Source organism: Ambystoma mexicanum, chromosome 1p, assembly GCF_040938575.1.
Source record: "Ambystoma mexicanum isolate Mex_15411 chromosome 1p, UKY_AmexF1_1, whole genome shotgun sequence".
In the NCBI taxonomy this organism is placed as follows: domain Eukaryota; kingdom Metazoa; phylum Chordata; class Amphibia; order Caudata; family Ambystomatidae; genus Ambystoma; species Ambystoma mexicanum.
This window is the reverse complement of record NC_090921.1, coordinates 601,113,764-601,140,208: the sequence shown is the minus strand read 5'-3', so window position 1 is coordinate 601,140,208 and position 26,445 is coordinate 601,113,764. Positions and strand designations below refer to the sequence as shown.

The 26,445-nt window shown below is 47.5% G+C and overlaps 1 protein-coding gene across 1 annotated transcript in view; it reads left to right on the top strand.

Annotated features, from left to right (window-relative positions):
• The window catches only part of LOC138576527 (galactose-specific lectin nattectin-like), a 188,362-nt gene extending 162,405 nt beyond the window's left edge, over positions 1-25,957 (top strand). The window contains exon 4 of the mRNA XM_069649561.1: positions 13,677-25,957. Within this exon, the coding sequence (XP_069505662.1) occupies positions 13,677-13,851 (175 nt within the window). The 3' untranslated portion in view covers positions 13,852-25,957. The remainder of the gene's footprint in view (positions 1-13,676) is intronic.
• The last annotated feature ends 488 nt before the right edge of the window (positions 25,958-26,445 follow it).

The window sequence follows — 26,445 nt, the reverse complement described above, 5'->3', positions numbered from 1 at the left end:
CAGAGAACGCCGTAGGCACCATGGGGACGGTGGCCAAGGTATCCTTTAGGGACTCTGAAAGACCCTTATAGAATATGGCAGCCTTTTTGTACTCAGGCCATCCCGTCTCCGCCACCAACTGATTACATCTTGCTAAATAGGTAAGTAAAGGAGAGTCACCCTGGTGTAGACCAAGCAGTTCCAAATCAGTGGCTTGTGTTTTATAACGTGTGTCAAAAACACGACCCATGGTGGTTATGAGTGTGTCACAATCGTAAAGCATGAAAATGTTTTCCTCCAACAAAGGATGAGTCCATGCAGAGGCTCTCCCTCCCCCCAGGTATGACAAAACAAATGCTGCCTTTGTAGTAGAAACCGGGAAGGAAGCCAGGCGACACAAGAAATGGAGCCTACATTGATTGGTCCTTTATTGTTTTGGTTCTCGATTGAACCTTTTAGGGGTCCCAAGTGAAACTGAGCTGACATGAGTACAGGGACAGGGTCCAGTCTGGGCAGTGGAAAGCCAGAGCCTGAGCCTACCACGGGTGGGGGTACCTCCGCCCCAGAGGGCTATGTCAAGGTCTGCAAGGCATCAATACGACAATGTGTTGCTTTGTGTGCATTCGTCATGTCTGCACCGAGCTCAGAAACCAATTGTACAATGGTAGCCAGTGTGTCTGTTATGTCCATGTTAGTCGGCTTATGATTATGTCATGACTCACCACCAGAACTGTCTTCACAGTGTGATAGGAGTAACCACGAGCCGTCAGGATAAACACTGGTTTAGTAGAAGACATGTTCTTCCTACCAATGTAGCCCTCTGTTGTGTGATGCTGACAATCAGAGGAATCTATTAGATGGAAGATGGGACACATACACAACACGCCGGCTGTGGAGACAAGACAAAACTAACCTCAGAATAGGTGAGGAGTCTCCTGTACAGAAACGGTTTGATTAGTGAGCGAAGCATGCACCAGTGTCCCCTTTACCTCCCAGATGGTTGGTTGTACCTGGAGGTACCAAAAAGAGACACCAACTAAGTAAACAGGCAAAACAAGGAAGATATAGCGAAGTAGGAAAAAGGATTGTCCTTACCGGAAGAGCAGTCTCTTGGTCACAGTGTGTCCTGGCAGTCCTGAATCCTGATTGAACCAAAGGACCTATCCAGAGGGCATGATGACGCCTAGAAAAGGTAGTGTACAGGCAGCAAGCATCTCTAGTCCATGTACACAATGAGAATGAAGAGCGCCCAGGGAGCGCAGTGGAAATTCCACTTGCAGGGTGTTAAACAGCAGTTCATAGGTCCGAAGTGAAATCCGAAAACAGTCAGTTGAGCAGGCGAGGTCTGGTCGTTAAACGGGCAGCAGAGGTACACATATGCAAGGCGAAGCAGTCCAAAGTGCAGGCAAGGTCTGGTAGTCGAGCGGGCAGCAGATATATAACTCGTGAGATGAAGCAGTCCTTTGAGCAGGCAAGGTCAGAAACCGTGAACATATCAGAAGCAGATAAGGGTCTGGCAGAGGAAGGTCCAGAACAGCGAAGAAAGTGTCAGAAGCAGGATACTCAGAGCAACAAACACAAGAGTCAAGAAAACAACCCCGGGGGGGCGCTGTTGCGCAGCCAACGGATGCAGTCGTAGTCTGCTGCTGCTCCTTCTGGGCTGCCCGTAATCCTGGAAATATCCTGTAGTTACCCCAATATAAAGCTCTGGAATTAGTATATCCCTGCTGGAGAAAGGGTCGACAACATCCGGCAGAAAACTGGGCTGAAATCGGGGCTGCCCAGCGGCAAACACAGATTGAGGGCCGCGGTGCTCTGCGTGGGAAGGAGGCCGAGCTGTATCACAGAGCGGACTTGGCGGGCCGCTGGGCGGGAGTACAGGTACTCCCCAGGAGAGCAGTACTGCTGCCCTTGAACGAGTGACGGACACTGCGGAGTGGGGTTCCCCTGCCGCGGCCCCCATGGATTTGACGGAGTGTGGTGGCTACAGAGGTGTGGTGGCCCTGCGGGCGAGCTCCTGGCGGCGGGCTTGACGGCCTTTCCTGGTCCGGGCGGATCGCCCCTGCAGGATGTGATGCGGCAGTAAAAGGCGGACAAAGCAAACAGCTGTGATCCCCGGGCGCTCTCCCCCTGCAATCCTGCCGGGCTGCCTCCGGGGGTGAGGAGCGCACCGGGAGCAAGGAGGGGCATTGGCGGACCGCTGCGAGGGAGGACAGTGACTCCCCATGAGAGCCCTTGATCGAGGGGTAGACACCGCAGAGAGGGGCTCCCCCGCCGGGCCCCCTTTGGTGCCGGACAGAGTGCGGGCGATCCTCGGCGGCCTTGGCGAGCCGGGGGGCTGCAGAGGCATGTTGGCCCCCTGTGGTGCAGCAGTGGAAGGCGGACATCATCGGACGGCGGCGATCCCCGGCGCTCTCCCCCCCGCGATCCTGCTGGACTGTCTCCGAAGGAGGGGAGCGCACCGGGAGCGGGGAGGAGGCGGTGCCCAAGCCTCGGTGGAGAAGGTGGGTGACCGGGCGGCCGTGGAGACAACCTGACCCTACGTAGGAGCCTGAGGCGCGTCCCCTTCGCTGGGTTGGAGGCCAGCGGAAGGTAAGACTGGACAGACGTGGGTTTCAGCTGCCGGTCCCGGGGGTCGTTGGTCCGGGCTGCCCCCGGGGGGGACGTGGCCCAGGGGGTGACCAAGGCAGCCCTGAGATACCAGCGGCGGGTTTTGGGGGCTGAGTCGCCATCTTCTCTTCACGAGGTGGAGCAGGCTGATTTAATGACGGTGCAGCTAAGTATGACTTTTCAGTGAAACACCCACTGATGGTGCCTGCACAGCTACTGCATATTAAATGCTCACATCCTGGCAAGAGCTTTCTCATCCTGTCAAGTCTGATTGGGTTGGGTAGCAGCAACACCTGTTACCTGTAGCACAGGTGGGCAAGTGGAACGCACAAGCAGAGCTCTCGAACCGCCCTGCCTGCATAGATCGGTTGAGTTTTTGCGGAGACCCGGAGGGCTACGGCTCGACCAAGAGGATTCACATGGTCCTGCAAAATCCACGGGGGATATATTAGCCTGGGACCACCCTCCCACCCCGCCTCTATTGAATCAAATAGTCATTACCGACAGCTGCCTCGGGGATCGCCCGGACATCGCCACAGCATCTGTGGGAGTTTGGGACATTTACCGGGTGGGGCACGGGTGGCTGCCTGCCTTCTGGACCCGAGGATCGGGGATACCACCCCCGAATGGAGCGACATACACTCCGCAAGAACACTGCGCAGAACAACATGGACAAATACACCACGGTTGTCCCGGTGAGGGCCCCCTCTGCCATCGACCAGGCCGGAAAAGGAATTCCAACCAGCAAAACAGAGCAGGCATTATCCCTTACAGACATTATGGGCGCCATTGGGGAATCGAGGACGTCTGTGGAAAGGAAAATAGACGGCCTGTCTTCGGAGGTCTCCTTGCTTCGCCAAGACTTCAGGAACCTGTCGGCCAGGGTGGGGGAAACAGAAAGGAGAATCTCTGACGTGGAGGATACAGCCCAAAGAGTGGAGGAGCGCCTAACACAAATGGAGAAAAAGCTTGCCAATCTTGAAGCTAGGGCTGAAGACAGTGAAGGCTGTTCCAGGCGTAGCAACCTTCGCATACTCGGGCTTCCCGAGAAGGAGGAGGGCCCGTCCATGGAGCTCTTCCTGAAAGAGCTGGCTTGCAGAATTAATGGCTCCCCAAAAGCTCTCCACATTTTTTTCCATTGAGAGGGCACACAGAGTCCCCTCAGGCAGACCGGTACCCGGGGCGCTGCCACGAACGGTAATAGCTAAACTCATGAGTTACCATGATCGGGACACAATCCTCCACATGGCGTGCTCAAAGGGCCCAATCACGTATAATGGGAACGTATAGGGTTTTTCCGGACTATACGCGAGAGGTTCAAAAGGCCAGTCACTCCTACGATTCCATCAAGCATAAGCTGGCAGCACTAAGCATCAAATATGCATTGTTCTTCCCGGCTACCCTCAAGTTGTATCATAACAGCAAGGTTCATGTGTTCCAGAATCCAAAAGAAGCTTCGGACTGGCTCGAAACCTAGGTCTTATCCTCCCCAAGGTCCAAAGATAAGATAAGTCGGGAGTCCGGTCGCACTACCCTGAACCGAGAACAAACACCCATCCCCAAGCATGGACAGTACAGAAGATAACTCGCTGGGAGGAACTGGAAGAATATGAGAACCACGGAGGCACAGGCGGGCCCTCAATGAGGAGGGGCATAATGTTCCCTTTCCGCTTCTTTCGAGACGATGCAGGAGAAGCCTAATTCATGGGGCATAACCATTTCAATGGGCAGCCCAGGGCGGATGGTGGTGCACTAACCCCCTGGGGAGCTTCCCGAAAAGGTTTTTTGTGTTGTTGCTTGTAGGTTTGGGCGACAGGTACTACCGGTTCGGGGTGAGGGGAGTTCATGGGGGTTGTTTACAAATTCTGCAGAACCCGATGCAAAGGCGTCAGATGTTAAAGGCGCCAGTTGCGCCAGTACGGGTGGTCCGATGTTTTGGATACCTGACAAGGTTTCAGTTTCTAAAGTGCAGTCTTTTGGTGGGGATGGGACAGAGGCTGGTGCGGCATGTGGGGGGAGGGGCGAGGAGGGGCAGGCGAATCGAATAATCTTTTTTTTTATGGTAGAACCCAACCTACATAATAATGGGCCGCAGGGAGGGCAGTTGTCCTTGTTGAGCTGGAATGTGAACGGCCTTGAGTCAGGCATCAAACGGAAGTTAACATTGCAATACCTTAATAGATACTCCCCAGACGTGGCCTTCCTTACTGAGACCCACTTGGTGGGAACGGAATGTGGGTTCTTCAAGAGATCTAACTACCCGCAGTCCTATCAGACGGGATTCTCAAGGGGTGCCAGGGGTGCAATGATACTTTTTCATAAGCGTATCCCCTTTCAGGTTAAAAAGGTCTGCACGGACCCTGGTGGTCGATATGTGGTGGTGCTGGGTAACTTGTGGGGAGAGCAGTGGGGTCTCATCACGGTATACGCACCCCTACACTCACTAGGGCCCTCCTTTGTGACTTACAGTTGCTAATATGGGAGGAAAGGGCGGAGGTGTGGACCCTGGGAGGGGATTTCAATGAAGTAATAGAGGTGGCTAGGGATAGGTCCCGCAGAGGGGCCGTGATTCGGGAGGGCCCGACGGTACTTTATAGATTCACTGCCTCCACAGGGCTATTAGATACCTGAAGGGCTCTGCATATGAATGAGATGGGGTTCTCGTTTTATTCTCATGCACACAAAACAATGTCCAGGATTGATTACATCCTTATCCCCCAGAGTTCATCTCACAGACTCATATCTGCGACCCTCCTGGCCAGGGGGATTTCGGACCACTCTCCCCTTCTAGTGACCCTTAAGAGAAATCATCAAAAGTCAGACACCATCTGGCTCCTGAAAACATATTATCTGGGGTTCCCGGAGATAGTCGAGGGGGTGTCAAAGAAATCAAATGAATACTTCGAGCTCAATATGGGCTCGGTTGAGTGTCCAATCAGGATCTGGGAGGCTTATAAATCTGTCCTTCGCGGAGAAGCTATTTCCTTGGTGACCGCCCATCGGCGAAGTCACACTCGTGAACTCACAGAGGCGGAGGGCCTGGTGTCCGAACGGGAGGCTCAATTCTTGGAGTCAGGTACCGAGGCCTCACAAGAGGCCCTGGAAACGGCACAGGAGACTCTGAGTAACATGGCCCTAGATAACGCTCGGACTGCCTATTGGTCGATCAGAAGTCAGATTTATGAATGGGGGGATAAGGCGGGTAAAACACTGGCTTGGCTGGAGAGGCGGGAACAGCGCAAAGGGTATGTCCAAATGATCTGAACGCCCAATGGGGAGAAGTTGACGGAAGACTCCGACATAGCGGAGGCCTTTGCCAAATATTACGAACACCTGTATTCCCCCTCTGACGAGAGCCTGGAGACTGAACATTCAAACTTCCTGGATACGATTGTACTTCCGCGCCTCACCATACAGCAAAGGGAGGCACTTGACCTTGAGCTGACGGAGGACGAATTACAATTGGCGCAAATGCAATTCCAAACAGGTAAGACTCCGGGACCTAATGGGTTCCCGGTGGAAACCTGGAAGCGCATTGGCGGTTCACTAATTACGCATATGCATCGCATGTTCCTCCGGAGCAGAGAACTAGGCGTCCTCCCCATAGATCTTAGGGAGACCTGTATCGTGGTGCTACCTAAGCAGGGACAACCCACAGATCGGTGTACCTCCTACAGGCCAATCTCACTGATAAATGGGGAAGCCAGAATCCTGGCCCGGGCCTTAGCCACCAGGCTATTGGGGGTGATAGAGTCTCTGGTCCACCCCGATCAGTGCGGATTCATGCCTAATAAGTCCACCCGCATGAATTTACGCAGGCTTCAGTTGGCCCTGGAGCGTGCCCCCGAGATACCTGGCCCGCTAGCCTGGCTAGCAATAGATTTTGAAAAAGCATTTGATTCGGGGGCGGGGGGCGCTCTATGGGACATCCTAGAACGAATGAACTTTGGAGAAGGTTTCATTGCATGGGCTAAGCTCTTATATGCCTCTCCCGTTGCGAGAGTCAGGGTGAATGGTAGGCGATCAAAGGCATTTCCACTAAGGCACGGGACAAGACAAGGGTGCCCCTTCTCTCCCCCGTTGTTCCTCCTGGCAATAGAGCCACTTGCGATCAGGCTCCGGGTGGACAACGGCTGGTCCGGATTCGTTTGGCCCGGGGGCAGGGAAGACAGGCTTTCATTGTACGCTGATGATCTCCTTATTTACCTCGGCACTCTGTCAGAGTCATGCCCGGTGGTGTCTCAAATCCTTGCTGAGTACCTGAGAAGTCTGTGTTCTTTCCACTTCAGGGGGGTGCGAATGTGCTCCCTGACCCTTGCCCTTATCCAGTCTCCATCCGGGGATTCAAGTATTTAGGTATACAAATCAGCCCCTCATTAGAGGAATTTCTCCAATTGAATCTGCAGCCGGTCTTGGACAGGCTTGCCATAGACATCTCCCACTGCAAATCCTTACCACTGTCCTTAATGGGTAGGGCTGCATTATTTAAGATGATGTCACTCCCGGGATTGTTATACGTTTTACGAAATGTCCCATTGCCCATCCCCCGGGTATCTTCACGTCAATAGACGGGCTAATACGGGCTCTCTTATGGAAGGGGAAACAACCCAGGATCGCCCTTAAGACATTACAGCGTTCTATTTGGGAGGGAGGGATTGGACTACCATGCATCCGTACATACTACCTAGCGGCGCAGACAGGGGTGGTCAACGACTGGTTACATGGGAATAGTGAACTTCCCCACATCCGCCTAGAGCTATCGGCTATGCACCCATGCTCCCCTCTTCAGGTTCTGTACGCCACTAGGGGCGAATTCGCTAAAATCCTCCGCATGTCACTTCATATCCGGCATTCATGGAAGGAGGCACATAAAAATATTGGTTGGGGCTCGAGGCACACCTTGGTACAACCCTTATGGCACAACGCGCACCTCCCCAAAATCCGAAGGATGGGGCACCTGGGGAACTGGTAGGGGCTCGGAATACATACACTGCAACAAGTTCAGGGAGGGTGAATTTGATGTCCTCAAGGAATGCTTTGACCTGCGGCCAGGCGACCACTTTATTTTTTTTTTGTTTCATAATTTTTTATTATTCAAGATACAGATATTATTACATATGTTAGCACATTACAGACTTTGAGTATATCTGGTAAGCATAGAGAATGAACAAAGATAATAATTTTCAACAAGAAAGGGTATAACCATGTAGAAGATATATGAAATTAGATGCATTAAATTGAACAAGAATGGAGTAGCAATTGTAGAAAGTACTGATTAAACCTGGATTAGTATAATATATATCTGTAATGAGTAACTGATATGGAGGTATGAGTAGAGAGATGGGGAGACAAGACTGGGTAACAGACAGCTGACAAACTAGGTACAGAAGGGAGCTAGGTGGAGGGGGGGGGAAATGGGTATAAGATAATTATTGCATAAAACTGATTCTTATCTTACATTGATAATTAAAAACAAGCATTATTACATAAATATAATCATTCGATTCGTAACGTATGCATGAGAGTGTATATTCAGGAGCCATGAGCCGTCGCATTGAAACAGTTGAGATAACATGTGAAATAGTGCCATTTAGCGTTGTATTTAGAGATTGTATTGAGATTTTTTGCCATGCACATTTCCAATTTGTGAGTTTGACATAAAGCATTCCACCATGCTCTGGTAGAGAGCGATCGAAAGTCTTTCCAGTTTGCAGTGATACATTTTAATGCTATACATATGAGTAGGTCGTATAATCTAGCAGAGTCCGATGGAATTTGTGTTGTGATGGCTACACTTCCTAAGAATATGCTTAAAGGAGAAAATGGAACACTTACAGAGAAGATGCGCTGAATACATTTCCAGATATCGTACCAAAATTTGACAATATATGAACATTCAAAGAACATATGCATATAAGTGGCAGGAGAAAGGCCACATGACCAACAATCAGAAATTACGCCACTAAATCCCTATTGCCTCAAGCATGACATTGAATCTTTTGGCCTCAAATGGTGTAGTGGATCCATCAAATATTTAGGACTTCGTTTTGCCCCTACAATTCAAGAAACCATCAAACTCAATACAAAAACACTATTGGACACCCTGAAAGACCTTACATCCAAATGGTCCCCTCTTTACCTCTCCTGGTGGGGGCGGTTGGATACTATCAAAATGATGCTGTCCCCTATTGTACTTTACTATCTTCAGCTCCTTTCCGTTCCACTATCCCTTTCCTTTTTCAAATCTATATATTCCATACTACTAAATTTTCTTTGGGGAATAGGAAAAAGCAGAAGAATTGCGCTAACTAAACTCAAAGCACCTTATGAAATGGGTGGTGTTAAATTCCCTGACTTTAAGCTATACCACTCTGCATTTCTCATAAAACAATCAGGCGACCACTTTAGATACATACAACTTGCACATGGCATAAATGCCCAGTTTTCAGTCTTGGGAGAAGTCCCGCCCTGCTCCCCCCTGGAAACTAATGTCCTTACGGAATGTATCCCTTCAAGGGTTACTGCTACGCTGTATCAGGTGCTTAACTCCTTTGGCACCCAAGAGCTCACTAGGCTGAAGGAAAAATGTGAGGGGGATGTAGACTAGCTGGAGCAGGAGGAATGGGTGGAAGCTTTGATGTTTCTTCAAGAAATAGGCATAGATGCGAAATTCCGCTTGATCCAACTCAGGGTATTGCACCGATCCTATTATTCCCGAATCACGCTGGCTAAATGGAGTGGGACGGTCGGGGAGGACTGCCTCCGATGCAAGTATGAAAGGGGATTCTTTTTCCACATAATTTGGGAGTGTCATGTGGTACGGACTTTCTGGGAAGGCTGCATGTGCACAATCTCGAGAATGGTGGGAATCCAAATACCGCTAGACCCAAATGTGATTCTGCTTGGGATTTGGGGAGAACTGGGCCTCACCAAATATGAAAAACTGTTCGCGGCCGTAGCATTGGGGGCGGGCAAAAGACTGATCGCAGCTAATTGGGGGTCCAATGCAGCATTGAGCATGACCCGGTGGACTAATGCTGTTACCAGGTGCGCTTCCTTGGAGAGGCGAGTCTACACTGCAAGAGGGTGCCCACGCAAGTTCCAAAAGGTCTGGGGGAGATGGATGGACGATCAATGAGACTTAATCCCTGACGCCCCCCCTCTTTTGTTTTCTTCTTTCTTCTCCTCCTCCTCCTCCTCCTTCCAGCTGCCCTCCTCTCTTCCCTCTTTCCCCTCAGTCCCTGACGACCGATGCAACCCTCTGTTTATATATGGTGTAACCCTGGCTGCAATTTGGTTGTATGCATTACTGAGTCTACTGACTTTTTTTCACCTCACCTGTATGTTTTATGCACTTGTTAAAATTAATAAAATGTGTTATAAAAAAAAAACACAACCTCAATCAGAAGCGCCGTAGTGCCAGAGAAGGCGGTCACGTGATCGGGGGAAAGGCGCTTTCCTCTAGCCGTGTGACGTGCATATAGAGGCTTCCACCGTCTCCACGGCACTCTCCACTGCACAAGAAATGGCACCTTCCGTTGACGAGATAATAAGCCCCTGCAGGGTCGGGAACGGGATGCCATGGGCACGAGGTGAGTACTGATTTTAGGGTGTGAACCAACAGGTGCATAGGAAACACAGGGGACTCCGGTACACAGATTCCTGACACTAGTCCACCTCCAGGTCAGTTGGTTCTGGGCTCAGAGAGGACCTGTGACAGAGCTTGCCGTGAACCATGTCTTGGTGAGAGCGTGGACATCCAGGTCAAGTTCTTTGAGGAGGTGGCAGATGTTAGAGGAGTGATAGACAGCAGAGCGAGAGTAGTGACATGGATCAGGTTGCCACATGTTAAAGTGTTCCAGGGTGGGGTACAGGCCCGATGTACACACAGTGGAAGTGGTAGAGGGGCCACAGAGTGGGCAGAGGTGGTGGCAGTAGGTGGGATAGTAGCCATAGAGGAGGAAGTAGGTGCCAGAGGCAACAGAGGCAGGAGGAGACAGGGAGGTGGTAGCAGGAGTAGCAGGAGAAGGAAGGAAGTTAATAAGAACTGGGAGACGCCTATCAAAAAAGAGAAGATTGGGTTGAGGGCCCTGGACCAGGACGGTGCCATTCAGATAAAGATTAATGATGGTTTTGGAGGAGTGGAAGAAGGCCAAGAGGACCTCCCACCGAGTGCCACCATTAATGGGAGAGGAAGAGATAGGAGAGAGAACCAAGACCATATGAGGGCTGCGTATGTCTGGTGAGGGAACGACAAATAGGATGTCTGAGAGTGAATCTGGGGGAAGCGCTGATGTAAGTATCAGCGATAGGGATGCCTGGGTTGGAGACCAGAATGTCCCTCTTGAACTTCTTCCTTCCAGACTTGAGAGTGAGAGGGATAGGATAGGAGATAGAGTAGCAGTTAGAGAAGATGGGAGAGACGGAAAGCACCATAGAGGCTGTGAGGAGGAAAGTGGAGGAGGAGGGAGCGAAAGAGAGAAGGAGAGAAACAGCCCAGAGCCACACAATGCAGGAAGCGCAGAGGTTGGGTGGGGTTCACACAGTAGAGAACACAGAGGAGGAGCAGACAGGAGATACACAACAGTACAATGGTACCCCTAGCGATGGTGAGGGCAAAACCACCCAGATTCGACTTTCCTAAGAAGAGGGAAAAAGGCTTAGTTATAAACACAGCAGCAATGCAAAAAAACACCCAGATTCGACTATTCCTATGAAGAGGGAAAACTACCTAGTTATAAAAACGGCAGCAATGCAAATGCGACATTCCTGACTAAAAAAGAGAGGTGGTTAAACAAACACAATGAACTGAGGTGCTAAAGGGTGGTGTGGTAGCAAAATAGGAATAATTGGAGGGGTGGCTCAGTTTAGTGGAGTGCAGTAATTGTTGCCCCCTCCCCTGACCGCACTGCACCTACCTGGTTGGTAGCAGCAGGTTGACGGCTGCAGGTTTCTTGCTTCCCCGGCTGACACCAGCAGACACCATCTGGTGCTGCTTCTATGGGAGCTGTCCTTAGCCTCTGGGTCCTTCGACACGGGGGGTTGCGACGGGCAGTGGGGCTACCCTGGCAATAAGATTTAAGAAGGCCTAGTGCCCAATCAGGACCGAGGGCGAGCGGAAGGAGGGAGCAGGGGAGGATGCCAGGGGTGGGGGAGGAAGGCAAAGGACCGAGGCCGCAAGGCGGCAGAGCTTGCAGCAAATTAAACTTTAAAAAACAGGTTAACACACAAGCATAGTGCTCGAACTGCCTCACTGTGTGCTCCAGGCCAGCACACTCAATGCTTAAGAATGCTTAAGAATAAAGTGGTAACTAATGGGAAGGCTGGAAGCACAGGGAATGAGTAGGTTGATGCCTGCTCTAGGCCAGCTAAATGGGTGAGGCTGCCCAGGGGGTTATTGGAGCATCAGGTATGCATAGGGTGGAGGGATGGAAGGGGTAATGGTGTGTTAAAATACCTGTTGATATATTTTTTTTTAATACAACAGCCTGCAAGGTTCTACAAACTCCCCCTTGTGTGGTGTGCATTATTAAAGGAAGAGTTAGAAGCCCATCTATTGTAGTAATGAGTCACGTGTATGAAAAACTAGGTTATCATGCTCTGTCACTTGAAGCTAGACTGTGGGAGGGGGGAGGTTAAGTAAAGGACCCTCCTTGGTCTGGGAGTGAGGGAGCTCAGTAGCCGTCAGGCTAGGACAAAAAACAACAGGGCTAGTCAATGAAGTACAACTCTGATAAAAACTACGTCCATCACGCTGAAAATTATACCTAAGCTCAGACAACACCAATACATTACAACACTTGCTTGAAATATTAGGTAGCACATAGCACTGTTATAGTTAGTTCAAATGAATATTGGGGTGAAGTGTGACTTAATGTTCAATTTGTTGCGTAATTGGCCTTGTATTGGGGAAATACAAAGTTTGAAGTGAGTGTTTGTACCTTAACATTAACTTTCACAAGGTTTGACAACTTCACCTCGAGTAAAAGCTTCGAGGTTCGTCACCCCATTCACCGGAACACTATGAACCACCACATTGGTACCAGGCAATAGTAACGGTTCCAGATCATAAAATGACAGGGAGCAATGTTTGGGAGCCGGACATTCGAGCAAACAGGATAGGAAGCTTGGTACATGGGCCTGTTTGCTTGGTTACCCGGCTCGGTCAGCCGACATTTGGTTAACCGGAATTATTGATGATAGGGACCAATTGGTTCCCAATGGTGCCGGATAATCGAGCTCTTCCTTTAGTAACCTTAACTCGTTTCAAAAACGTATTATTTTCCAATGTGTATACATTTGCATCAAACAAATGTCTAAAATGAAAACACCCGTGAAACATATTTCATTAAAATACAAAAGCCAAAGCAAATAAAAACATTTTCTGAACAACTTTACAAGGAAAACGCTAAATGCAACAAGTCTAACAAGAAGTCTGGACAGTGAATACGCTCAGTGCACCTCTCCATCGGGGTGCATAGCCTTCCAAAAGTGTAGAACCGTAGAAGGTGTGATGTGCCCTCCTACCACGGTGAGGCGTAGCCCTTCTCAGGGTTCTAGGCTGCATAATGTCACACCCTGGTTTACCACGCAGGGCTGCGGATAAACGGGCCCATTCACGGTAAAGCTTCAAAAGAGCGTCATAACCGACCCGTATAGTTCATGATGAGGCTAAGGCGTTCAAAGAGCAAAACACGTCTTCGAGCTACAGCCTTCTGTTCTGCACCACCTTGAGTTTCTCAGTTAAGCGCACGCACAGCTTTGTACAGAGTGTGCCCCCATGGTCCAAACGCCTCAACACGAAAGTGGGCCTGGATTGTTATAGATAAGCACGTTATTCTGTTGCACTGTGTTTCCTACTTTCCTTGGAATTACTTCCGTGTTATGGAACTCAAGCATGTTGTATATTTACAGCGCACCATTGCTAATAACTGTGATTCTGCTCGAGCATTCAAAGGGTTAAGTTGCTGTTAAATTGTCTAATAAAACGCTTTTTTAAGGATAACAGATCACATGCAAGTTGTCAATATTAACGCAGTACTGGTATTGTTAATATGTTGTTATATTCCATTTTTGTTTTAAATTAGGTTTTGGAAACTCGGCCAACCGGATAATCATAGGAAACTAGAGCACTGCGCAACGACAGAAGAATCGTGTACTCTCGATTCGTGGAATGACGACACCTGCTCCAAAAAGTACAGATACATTTGTGAAAGGGATGCTGAGCACAGGGTCTTTGACATGCGGGGGGCATTCGCCTAGATAGGAATGAAAGGTCACTGAAGCAGCAGCCATTGCGGAGCTTGTTTTACTGGCATGGCAAGCATGTGAGCATGTTCCAGATCACACACGTGTGTTGTATGTTTCCACATGAAGTAATCATGACTGTAGTCACTGAGAATTGAAATCTCGTAGGCGCTGTTCAATATATATGTTCAGTGGGTGTTTTCAGAGAATTACTGCAAGCGGTAATTACTGTTACCGACTACGGTAATAGTTGAAATTTGCCTATTTACATGAAATCCTCACTGGTGCTGGCAACAAATACAGATGTCCAGAAATACTGCATCCGGTATTTTTAAAAATCCTCATGCATTATTATTTTATTTTGTATCCTTTCCTTCGTAGTTTTGGGGATAGAGATGGATTGTGTAGCAGATCCTGCAGCTACTGAACTATGTGTAATGTAGAAAAGGGTTGTCCTTTTCTACATCCCATTGTAAAGGTGACCAGACAGCGAGCTTCAGGGATGCCCGCTTGTTCACTCGCTCTGGGTGTCCTCATTTAAAATGTGTTTTCCTGCAGTGTAGAGAGGTGCTAACGCTTCGCTTCACCACAACAAAAAAGTGTCAGGATTTCTTGGGGGTGCCCATCCTCATTAGGCGGAATTCAATGCAAACAGTAGTCCCAAGAAATAATGCAAGCAGTAACTACCTGATAATCTAACAGGCGGCATGTATGGAATACTACCTGCTTTCAACATGGCTCTCATCCGCTCCTCCATCACACAGTCTACCCACGTGACTATGTGTCTCATCATTCCATTCTCCTTTGGGAGTTAGACTGCATATTATAAACAAAATGCCGCATGTGTAAGTCTGAAAGTACCTGACCATCCAGCAGAAAGCTCTGACCTCGTCCTCAATGACTGGCAGTGTTCTCTCACACGTGCCCAGAGCCTTATAAGCAAAGGCTATAGGCACCTATGACCCCTTCTGTCGTTGACGTAATACAGCCCCTCTACCCTTCTCACCAGCATCTTCTGTCAGATAGGTCGTTGCCACATCACAAACCTATATAACGTCAGAGAATGTATGATAGCTCACTCCTCCTTCACTGTTAACCATGCTTCCCATAGTGTCTTTAAAACACGACCCAACAGCCGATGAAGCTCACTTGTATCCCATGCACTCCCTAGAATATCTTCCTGGAAACCTGTATCCCTTTCTTCGCAGGAAAAGGATGCTCAAAAACTCTTTGGAAGAAGGCACAGGCTGATGCTAACCAGATAGGCATTCTGTTCTACGGATATGCTCCCTGAGGCGTTTTTGTCATTAATGAAGGTAAAGATCTATTTCATGCTATTTGTATTTATTAGAATTTTAAGCACTTGACATAAAAGACAACGGTACAAATAACAATGCAAAAGTGGCAGTACAAATCAGATGTTTAAGTAGAGCAAAGGCGGATCGTAAGGCGGAGAGAATTCCAGTGAAGCAGGCAAGTAAAGAAAAAGAGCAAAAGCGAGATGAAGCACCAGGGGGCTTGGGCACAACAAGGCGGAAGATAGATTGAGCGTGAAAGGCGCAAGTGGGGGTAATAGAAGGAGACCAATGATGAAAGATAGGGGGAAGTAAGACCATGTAGACATTTGAAGACAATGGAAAGGAAACAGAAGGCCACATTCGAACAGTAGGATGGAGGCAGGCAGAGTTGAGGAAGAAATCGAGGCGAGGGAAAGAGGCAGAAATGAAGATGAAATGCAGAGTTAGAAATGGAACGTAGAGCGGTAAGACGAAACGTGGGGAGTCCAATCAAAAGGGAGGAACAATAATCGATTTGGGAGAAAATTAGGGCAGAGATGAGAATTTTGGAAGCGTGAAAGAACAGGAAGGGACGAGCATGACAGAGATTAAAAAGAAGAAACTGACAGTTCCACGCAGTAAGGGAGATGTGAGAGGAGAAGAAGAAGTGGGGAGTTAAAGGGAACACCTAGATTCTGGCTGACGTGGAAAAAGAGAGCTGAGAGGACAGAAAAGAAAAGAATGCTGGTGTGAGTAAGGGGAAGGAGAGGATGTGGGAAGAAAAGTACTTCTGTTTTGGATGGGTTAAGGTGAAGAAAGTGGGAGAGCATCGAGGATTGGATGGAATAAAGACATGCAGAGACTGGGGGATAAAGTGTATCAGAGAACTCAGAAAAGTAAAAGAAAATGTGTGAATCATCGGCATAGAAATGACAAGAAAGATTAAAGGGCGAGATAAGAGAGGAAAGCGGGATGGTATAGAGCAAGAACAGAAGTGGGCCAAGAACAGAGCCTTGAGGGACATCATATAGAAGGGGAAGAGAAGAAAGAGGACATGCCCAGGACGCAGAGTAGGAGCGACCAAAGAGGTAGTAATTCAACCAGGTGAGGACAGAGCCAAAAATGCCGAGGGAGGAAAGAGAGGAGCATAGAGTGAGGTGATTGACAGTGTCAAAAGCCACGCAGAGGTCAAGAAGAATTAATATAGAGGAGAGTGTATTGTGCCATGCAGAGCGAAGGGAATCAAAAACATGCAGAAGGGCTGTTTCAGTAGAGTGCACCGGTTTAAAGCCAGACTGGAGTGGTGGGAAGAGAGTGAAGATGGAGATAGGTGGATACTTGAGAGAAGGCAGTGGGATGGGCATAAGAGAGAAAGTGAGCGGTATCAAAGTAAGAGGGGTAAATACGGAAAGAGTAGAGGAGAGAGAGGGGGAGTGGAGGGAGGATGGAGAAAGAGGATGTGGAGGAAGAGCAAAGATTAGTGACCTTAGTAGTGAAGTAGTCTGCAAGATCGGCAGCAGATAGAGAAGAAGACTGAGAGGGATCAGACAGGCATGGAGAGAGGATGTTATGGAGAAGCTGGAAGAGACGACATAGGTGATGAGAAAAGGACATAGTGAGTGAGGAAAAGTATTGTATGCTGAAGATAAATCAATGTTTAAAATCCACTGCACCTTCCCCATGGTAGAAAGAGGTTATCTGTCAACCCGTAAATCCAGACATGCAAACTCTCCCATCTGGATGTTGTGTTAACACAGTGGGTGGCAACCACTCATTTGACTCAATGGGTCAGCACAAAATGTCTCTAGCTCAAGCTGCAGTTTCTCCTCACACTTAAAGGAACTTGCCAAGCTTAATGTACTACCTGTATGGCGTAGTATTTTCTGTTTTATCATATGGATACTTCCCTTTAACTTCCCAACAGCATCTCTAAAAACTTCAGGGCATCTCCTTACTGCCTCCCCTATGTACTCATCCTCATGAGAAACTACTTGGATTTGTTTTCTTCCACTGGTTTCAGTTCCACGTGCAAATGTCCTTGGTGGCTCCATCCCAGAAGAGCATATATTTTTGCAGTTATATAAACTTTTCCTCTACTCTACAGTTTCTCCATATTTATTCTACACCAAGTATAGGCCAAGATGTTTATTGAAGCGCCCACATATGCGGTAGGGTCTGTGACATTTTCTTGTAAATCACTCCTTCTCCCTTGAATCACTGCTCTCACAAGTAGCTTGAGACACCAATGTGTATGGTGATCTAGAAATCAACAGTATCTGTATCTGAGCATTATTGACTTCAACTACTATCAGAGGGGGTCTGTATGGTCCTCGCTCTATGTCTTCTTTCTCTGACATCCTATGAATGAAGACCACTACTCTTGAAGTTTTTCTTTTCATCTGGATCCAGCATGTTTACTCAATTGTTTGGTGACTCCAGACATCCAAAATTATTTGTTCAGCATACTCTCACAAAATTCCATCTTTTTCAAAAATAAGTTGAGTTAACCTGCATTTAGCATTGGGAAAAGAACACATTGATCCCAACAGAACAAAACATTACACACTCTCTTACTACAGCTTAAAAACATGAAATGATGGTAGCATACCAATCCCAACTAAGTGTAGTACTTCAAAACTCGGCAGACCATAGACAATGGAGCATAATGCGGGCACATAGCAAAACATGCTATCTCTAGGTTTCTCAAACAAATAATGTAGCAACCCAGCAGAAACTACAATAGAAAGGTAGTGTGTCCCCAGAAAGATAGTAAAGCTATGGTAGTGGTTGCGTGCTTTCATACCGTCTCTCAGACGCTCTCTTACCCCCTCTCCAACCCCTTCTCACCCATCCTCTCTGACGCCCCATCCACTGTCTCACACCCCTGTCTCACATTCTCTCTCTGCTTCAGACTCACTGTTGCTGGATTACAAGTCTACTGATGCACTTGAGGTTGACATGCCTCAGACGTTCTTCCCCATCGTGCCCCATCATTGCTCTGCCTTTGTCAATGATTTGAAAACACAGACTGCAAACTGATGCACCAAGTTCATCAGGGAATACAGTTGGTATTTTATTGTAGGAAGTTGATTTTGTTATCCTATCTCAAATGCCAACTAGCCTCAGAAAACAGTTTGATAAATTCAATGAGATGTTCTGCTCTAGAGGGCTAGAAATCAATTGTTTAAAAAAACCAAGATGATTGTATTCAGGCCTGAAAGAAAGGCACTTGCTGTTTTAAAATTCTATTAGTAAGATAAGAAAGAGAGGAAGTAGAGCAATTTGAATATCTGGGTCTCCCGATGAGAGCGAGCAAACGAGACCCAATAACATCATAGGTGCAGTGTATTCCGGAAAATGTCAAGGTGGGGTGCTCGGATCAGGTTCAGGAGAATCCCGGTGGAAGCCTTTCTTCAGTAAATAGTTCTGATATGTATTCCAATAATCGTTGGGCCTCGAAGAGAGGGATTTCATTTTCCTGTAGGTCTCCTCCATGGCATAGCAGAATGGCACATCTCACAACCTGGTCCATGATCACAGTGGAGATCCAAGCCCCCAAACCCTGGCAACATCTCTCTCGGCCAGGAGTAGAAACAGTCCCACCTGTATCCGAGCAGGACAATCAGTGTCGAGGTCGCCAACTACACACCAACCATTTCACTGATTATCTGAAACACTTTACCCCAGAAATGCAAGGCAGGTCCGCAGCCCCAGGCAAGGTGAAGAAAACCAACCTGGGTGGTTCAACAACACACACATACTAATGAGGACTCAGGACAATACCTATGAAGTAGTATGGGAGTATAGTATGTCTGATGTAAAAACTTACAATGATCAGCTTGTAGCGACTGTTGAAGCAGACAAATTTAATTTGTATACAACCATACTGCCATACATCATCTGTGAGAGACTGCCGCAAAGATCACTTCAAAAGCCTTTGGTCTATCCCAACACAAACCCCCACCATCGATTTTAGCGTATAGCTAGGAAGTCAAGAGTCCTTCCCCCTCCATATTGATGCCATCGTGCAGTGCTGGAAAATTTGTGGCTGAACCAGGAACTTGTCAAATATCCCTTTGAGCATAGCACATAGTCTAAAATATAGAAACTCCTCTAACGGGTTTGACCCACCCAGTGCCTTAAATTGGTTCAATGTTAGATCTGGAATTAAGCCTGAGAGTGTGGCCAGTCTCAACTTCTGCATACTGTGTGTGTACAACCTCTCGCTAGTGAGAGCGATCCCAGGTATGTGAACAATAGGCAGCAATGGTGAATACATCTGTCCAGCATCTGGTTGGGTCATAATACAAGACCAAGTAACACACGTGGCTGCCGCCACCACATTCATTTTCCCAGCCCTCCTTGGGGTTCCCCTAAGAATTAGAGGTCTAAGTAGCACCAGGGAAGCTGTAGCCCTCTCAATCTGCAAATGAGATCGGCCCAGAAATGGCAAGTACCAGTACGACAGAATCTGGTCCTGAGCTGCCAGGTGAAAACAAAATCTGGCAGAGCAAGGGCTCTCCTGACCAGAGGAGCAGACAATTTGTCACAATCGACCCTAGCCTTCCTACCCGACCAGATAAAACCTGAGAGGATGCCTCTCAGCACTTTTAAAATGGACCAGGGCTGGATAAGTGATATCTTTAGAAATGGGTAGTCGTATAAAACAGATCCTCCCAAGATTTTTTCCATTTGAGGCTGTATCTTTAACCCTAGCATTTCTTGCGCATAATTCTCCTTGAACAATATCTCCTGGTTTCTGGCAACTTCTACCCCCAGATATCTGGTATTGGGCGCATGCCACTGAAATCTCAACCAGTCTTTAACTTCAGTGTTCCCTTTAGTTAGATAAAATAGCGTTGATTTGGATGCATTGACTCTGAGGCCACAGTAGGTACTAAATTCCCTGAATATCTTGCATCACAGACTTCAGTTTGAGTGGGGTTGTTTAGGGAATAGAGTCATGTCATCTGCAAACAGGGAAATGACCCGTCTATCCGATTGAACTGTATCCCACAGTACATATGTCTCTCTCTAATTAGAGCTGCCAGAGTTTCTATGGTGAGAGCAAATAATAATGGGGAGAACGGGCATCCCTGTTTTGTGCCCCCACCAATGAAAATCTTTCAGCCAACAACCCATTGATGCTTATCCCCGCCACCAGCTTATTATACAAAAGGGAGACCAAGGATATAAAGAAGGAACCCATGCCCATCCTACGAAATACTGCAAACATAAATTACCACTCTACTGAATCAAAGGCCTTCTCAGAGTCCAGGAGGGTCGCAACCACTGGCAACTCCAGGTTCAGGACGTGCATTAGGCCAAAGATGCGCCTCAAACTGTATGAAGTGGGCCTCCCCAGAATAAAGCTCGATTGATCGGCCAGCACACAGCAGGATATTAAAGGAACAAGCCAATTAGCCAAGGTTCTGGCTAGGATGTTATCAGTGTTTATTAGAGAAATCAGTCTGTGCGCTGAGCAGTCAGATGGATATTAGGATTGCTTTAAGAGTAGGATGATCATAGCTTTGCTCTTAGTCTCAGGGAGAATCCAGCCCTCTACTGAGTGACTACAAACCTTGAGTAGATGCAGGGTTAGGATAGAGGCAAACGCTTTGTAAAAATCCACAGGCAGGCCAGGCCGCCTCTGCCCGGGGATTTACCTCCAGGCAAAGACTAAATTGCCGTAAGAATTTCCTGACTAGATTTGGGAGCATTCAGAACCTCCCTCTCCTCAGCAAAGAACCAATAGAGTCCCATTCTATACAAAAATTGATTGATTTGATGTTCTGTTTTGGTAAGAAACGATGTGTACAATATGGAGTAAAATTGAAAAAAATGCCCAGAATTACAGAGGGTTGCAGGGACCCCCCCCCCCCCAGAGTTCACCATTTGATGGATGAAGGTCTCTCAGCCTGATACAACCAAGCTAGAGTCTTACCTGGTCTCTGCCCCTCCCTATACTGTTTCACTAAGAAAAAACTGCCTAAATATTTACATTCCCTCTGGGCAGTCTTCCTAAAGTGTAGCAGTGTGGTATTTATAGTTGCCAATGTAGTCAGGCTGTTAGATTATATTCCATTTCCAGATCCCGCAGTTTATCCTCTCATATTTATTCAGATCTGCCCTGATAAACATTAGGACACCTTCTTCCTTGGCGATGCAAACCCCCCTGCGATAATACTGAAGGGCAGAAGACTGAGCCAGTGTAAGTCTGCACAATTTCTTTATGCACCGAGGACCGAAAAACCAAATCAGATAGGAGGCGGCGACTTAAACCTCCATCCCATGGCCAATCTTAGTACACTGGGGAGACTCATTTGGATACCAACAGGAGAGTGGTCCAACAAGGTACGTGCCGGTACAGCACATCCTGTTGTGCATCTGGCAGCTTAGTCAGACCATAAGATATAGGCCCTCATTATAAGTTTGCCGGTCCGGAAATAATTGTAGGTAACAACGGATACCAGCACCTTTTCTGGACCAGCAGACTGCAAGTCTGCCAGTAGGGGCAGTGAACTACCGGCAGGCCTGACTAACGGTGCTAGTGATTCAGTGTTCCTATTCCCATGGAGTCCTTGCCTCCATTGGAATGGGAACTGACCAGCTCTCCGCTGCCCGCAATGTCCTGGTATTACCGGGATATCGTGAAGCAGAAACAGTAAGGTGAGTTTGTCGGGTAACCCGTACTGGTGGGTTACTGGCATTCATAATGAGGGCTATAGTCTATGCGGGGTGCAGAACAATTCAGATATGAATAATAAGAGAACTCTTTTGCTGTGTGGTGCACATTCCTCCATATGTCTACAAGGCCATAAAGTTCAGAGAGCTGCACAACCCTCCTTGCTGCTATAGACGTGAGATGTAGGGTATTCGTAGATCGAATCTGCTCCTTCTCTAGTACCAAGTTGAAGTTGCCTACCCTGACAATCAAAGTGTCTTTAAATCTCAAGAGATATTGAGCTACCAATCAAAATAATCTGGAGAATTCACATTTGGCCCACAGAAGTTAATCAGGGTAACTGGATGCCCCTGAATGATTCCAGTCGGTTCAGTGTCATATTTTCTTCTTATTTTATCTGTGTTTTAAGCTTTTATGGCAAACTCACCAAATAAAGTTGTGTAAATCCTCATCATCATGTCTCTTACGTAAGCTTGGTTCACGAACCTGCCAGGTGTTAACTTGCATGTACAATTCTTTCAGTTTCTCAGTGTTCGGGTCCCAGACCACTTTCTCTGCTTTGTAATGTCTCTTACTTAAGCCTGGTTCACTATCCTGCCAGGCATTATCTTACATGTACAATTCTCTAGGGTTCTCGTTATTCGGGTCCCAGACCCCTTTCTCAGCTTTATAGTTTCGCTTAATTAAGCTTGGTTCACTATCCTGCCAGGACTCTCTTCGGGTCTCTCTGGGGTACTCTGTCACCCAGAATATTCTTATTTGATCTCTCTGTTGGGTCCCAATGGGACAAGGAAGATGATTCTGCACATCTTCCCAAGCACAACCTCTGGGGTCTCCCAGTGTCTTCCTAGACCCCCTCTGCATACCTTTCAACTTGGTCTGCAAGGGTTCCAGTTCTCAGGAACACGGACGCTTCTCTGGCTTCCCCTGGGCTCTCACGGTCTGCTCTCTGCGGCTCTGCCATTCTCGTTTCTCCCTGTAGGTCGGGTCCCACCTGGACCACTCGGATGGCTGCCTTCCTGCCAACGAACATCAGGTTCTCGAGCCTTCAGGTAAGTCATGGCTCTTCTCCGCCTTCTCCGTCCCCACCTTCCCATTGCAGGCATTGGGGTCTGCTGCGCATCCTCTCTGCATGGCTTTGCTCCCCAGCTCAATGCTCCTCTGGGGCAGGACTGACACTGAGGGGAGTCCTTCATCAGTGTTAATGGTAGATTGGCTCTCGAGACTCAGATTGCTAGCAGGCTTGTATTAGTTCCATCTAGGGCTCTTCCTCATGTCAGTACTTTTATAGTCATCCATACTCACTCTTTTCTCATTCTTACTTGTCACAGTACCATCTTCCTGATATACAGAGCTGGTATGTATGAGGTAACAAGCAGAAGAAAGAGGAGACAGAGAGGGCAGGGTGTTTGGGCCCTATTGACGTTGTTCAATGAACTGTCTGGAGGCATGGTTGTTAACATACCGTGTTGTCCATCGATAGTCTTCACCTCTCCCACAGAGGAGGGCCCCCTCCCATGGGATCCTCCCACCGAGTACCACCACCAGTGGGACTATCGGGTTACGACCTCACCTCCCTAGCCCCATGGGAAGGGTCTCCCGCTGGGGGAGAAGTGACAGCATGGAGGGATTTTTAACAATACAGATAAGTGATACGTGGATTTGGTGCCATGCATGAGGAACACTAAAGGGGCCAATTTATTATGTAATGTTTGAACACCAGAACCGGGGAAGAAATATGGCCAATGGGAATCCCAATATTAGTTAAGGTGTAAATCCTGGACAAGACAATTGAACAAGAAAAGAGAGGCTATAGCATGGGAGACCATGGCAACCAAGAAAGATGCTGGATGGGAAAAGCCACACCACAGTTCCTCTAGTTTAGTGACGAGATGATCGCTGGTGCTCTAGGTGTGGAGCTGCAATCATTTTGCTAATCCAAAGGATTGGCCAGGACATGGTTTAACATATCTAAATTGTTGGAGCAAGTGGACATTTTGTGAAAGGGTGCAAAGTCTTAACCAACCACATATTAAAGTGGTAGTGAATGTGGGGAGGTTTGTGAAAAATATGTACTCCCTATGATGTAATAAAGAAGCATAAGAAAAGCAAACCTACAGTCATGATTATACCACTTACATTATCCAAGTGTATATTTTCCCAGATTCTCCAGTACCATCTCCCTGTTCAGCCTGCCCGTCAGCCGAATATTAGACATTAGCCCTCTGGGAGACAGTCCAGGGTCCCATATAGTTCCACATGCCATGCTTGATGTCATGCATCCCTACTTGCATTGAGTACAGAAAAAACATATGACAAGATAATTGTCAATGGTATTGACCTTTAAAATGATCTGGCACCGGTATTCATCCAGTCTAAGAACCATCTGCTACATCTAATGGTGTGTTTGAGTTTAAAACTGTGCCCAGTCTAGGCTTTAGCAGAGTTTCAGAGGGATATGTTGGTGTAATTTGGGAAGAATAAGGGAGTGTTTGGTTTTCAAGATGACATGCTGGTTTGTGCTAAAAATGGTGAGATGCACAGTAGATGACTGCATCAGGTAGTGGGAAAATTCGAGAGTGCTTGTTTATTCTATTGAATATCGAGGTCATCTCCTCGCTAGCGAATAAGTGAAGCCCAAATTAGTACTCATTAACACCATAGTTAAAGCTTAACAGCCCAATACTGAAAAGGATATCATATTTTCTTGGATTAGTGAAATATTCTAACAAGTTTGTGCTGGGACTTCCCAATACACTTAAGGAAAAAGTGTGGAGTTTTTCTGCCCTTATCAGTTTGAGAAAGAGTTTCAGAACATCAGGAAAACTATTTGCTTGGCTCCTATCCTTGCTAGACTCAATAACCAGTATAAGAGTATGATGTACACTGATGCTAGTGACTATGGGTTAGGTGCTGTATTAACCCAGGCGACATGAGCAAATGTATAACATTTCTACGAGGCCATTACGTTTTTGATGAAAATGGATCATAAAACAATGAAAAATATTTTTGGTAAGAAAGGTATTTATGGAGTTTCTCTTAGGATAGCAGGATGAGTCACACGTCTCCAGATCACGATTTTGTAATCGAGTATGTACCTGGGGCGAAGATTGGCACAGCAGATTTCTTGTCCCGAAATCATTTTATGGTGTGACCGGCTTGATGGTGTACATTGATGAAGAGACTGAAAGAGTTTCAAAAGGAGTGGTGTGAAGGGAGGATTTGGAAAAGAGGGACTTCTGAGGAACAGGAATTAAAGGAAATGTGTTAACATGTTGCCATTCGCAGGAATGGTGGTGGTCAAGATAGTGATAAACTACAAGAGAGTGAAAAGTGAGCTTAGCATGGAAGAGGAATTTCTATGACCCAATGGTAATATGATTTCCCCCAAATCAAAGTGAGGTTGACTTCTTAAACTTGCAGACAAGGGCAATTTGGGTATAGCTAAAATAAAAAGCACTGCAAGATGCAACTTTTGATTGAGATGGGACCTAGAAATTGACTATGGGGTGCACGGAATGTGACAAAAAGACGAAACTTTGTCACAAACCTTTGACTCCAATAGTGTTAACCAGTATGCTGAGGGAGCATACCTCTCTGGATATCTTGGGTCTACTTGAAGTAAGATGCTGTGGAAGCATGTATCTTGTGGCTGTGGTGGATTTCTTCCCCAAGTGCAGTGGTCTTCAAACTTTTTTGGCCAGGGCCCCCCTGAGCAAAATTTGGGCAGGTCGGGACCCCCCAGAAATGCCAAATGGACAGTATATATTGCGCGCCGTCACCTGCGCCCATCAAAGTCGCTGGGCTCCCTCATCCCACTCCTACCCAGTCGCTGGTCTCTCCCCACCCCATCACACACCCAGGGCTCTCCCCACTCTGCTCCCATCACTATCCCATGGTTCCCGCCCATTGTGCTCCCACCATAGTCCCTCGGTTCCCCCATCCCGTTCCCAACACAGTCTGAGGGCCAGTGGCGGCTGGTGAATCTTTTTTAAGTGGAGGGGCATTAAGGGGAAGTTCGGGGGGGTTTCCCCCTGTGAATTTTTTTTTAAATAATAGGTTAAAATGTTGCATTGTAGAGCATACTTTTAACAAAAAATGGGTAAATAGCCAAACAGTTTGCAATTGTTGCTGGGAGTCCAGGGGGCAGGCATTGATATTTTATTTCTATCGCGCTCGTACACAAGTGTTTCAGAGCGTGACAAGGCAAGGGAGGGGAACAGAGGAGAATAAAACAGCGATCTTACTAGGCCCAGTGACATTGAGAACGCGCAAGTGTGAGGGGAAAAGTGCATGGAAGGGGGGAGAAGTGGAAAGTGCGAAGCAGAGGAGAAACAGATAAATAACAATAAATAAATAATAAAGGCAACAAACAGTGGTAGTGCAGCCAGCAATTTGCAAGTGCTACGTTTAAGGCAGCAGACAGGGTAGGTCTGATAAGTGCAGGAAGAAAGATGGTTCTCCTCAAGTTTTAGAGTGGCAGGGCGCTGTTCCAGAGGGAGGCCCCAGCCGAAGACGGAGATCTACCCCCCAGCTCGTTTCTTTGATAAACGACTGACCCTGAGGGAGTTGGAGGTAGAGGAGTGAAGAGCTCGAGAGGGGAGGTATTTGCGGAGGAATAGCTGAAGGTATTTTGGACCCAGGCCC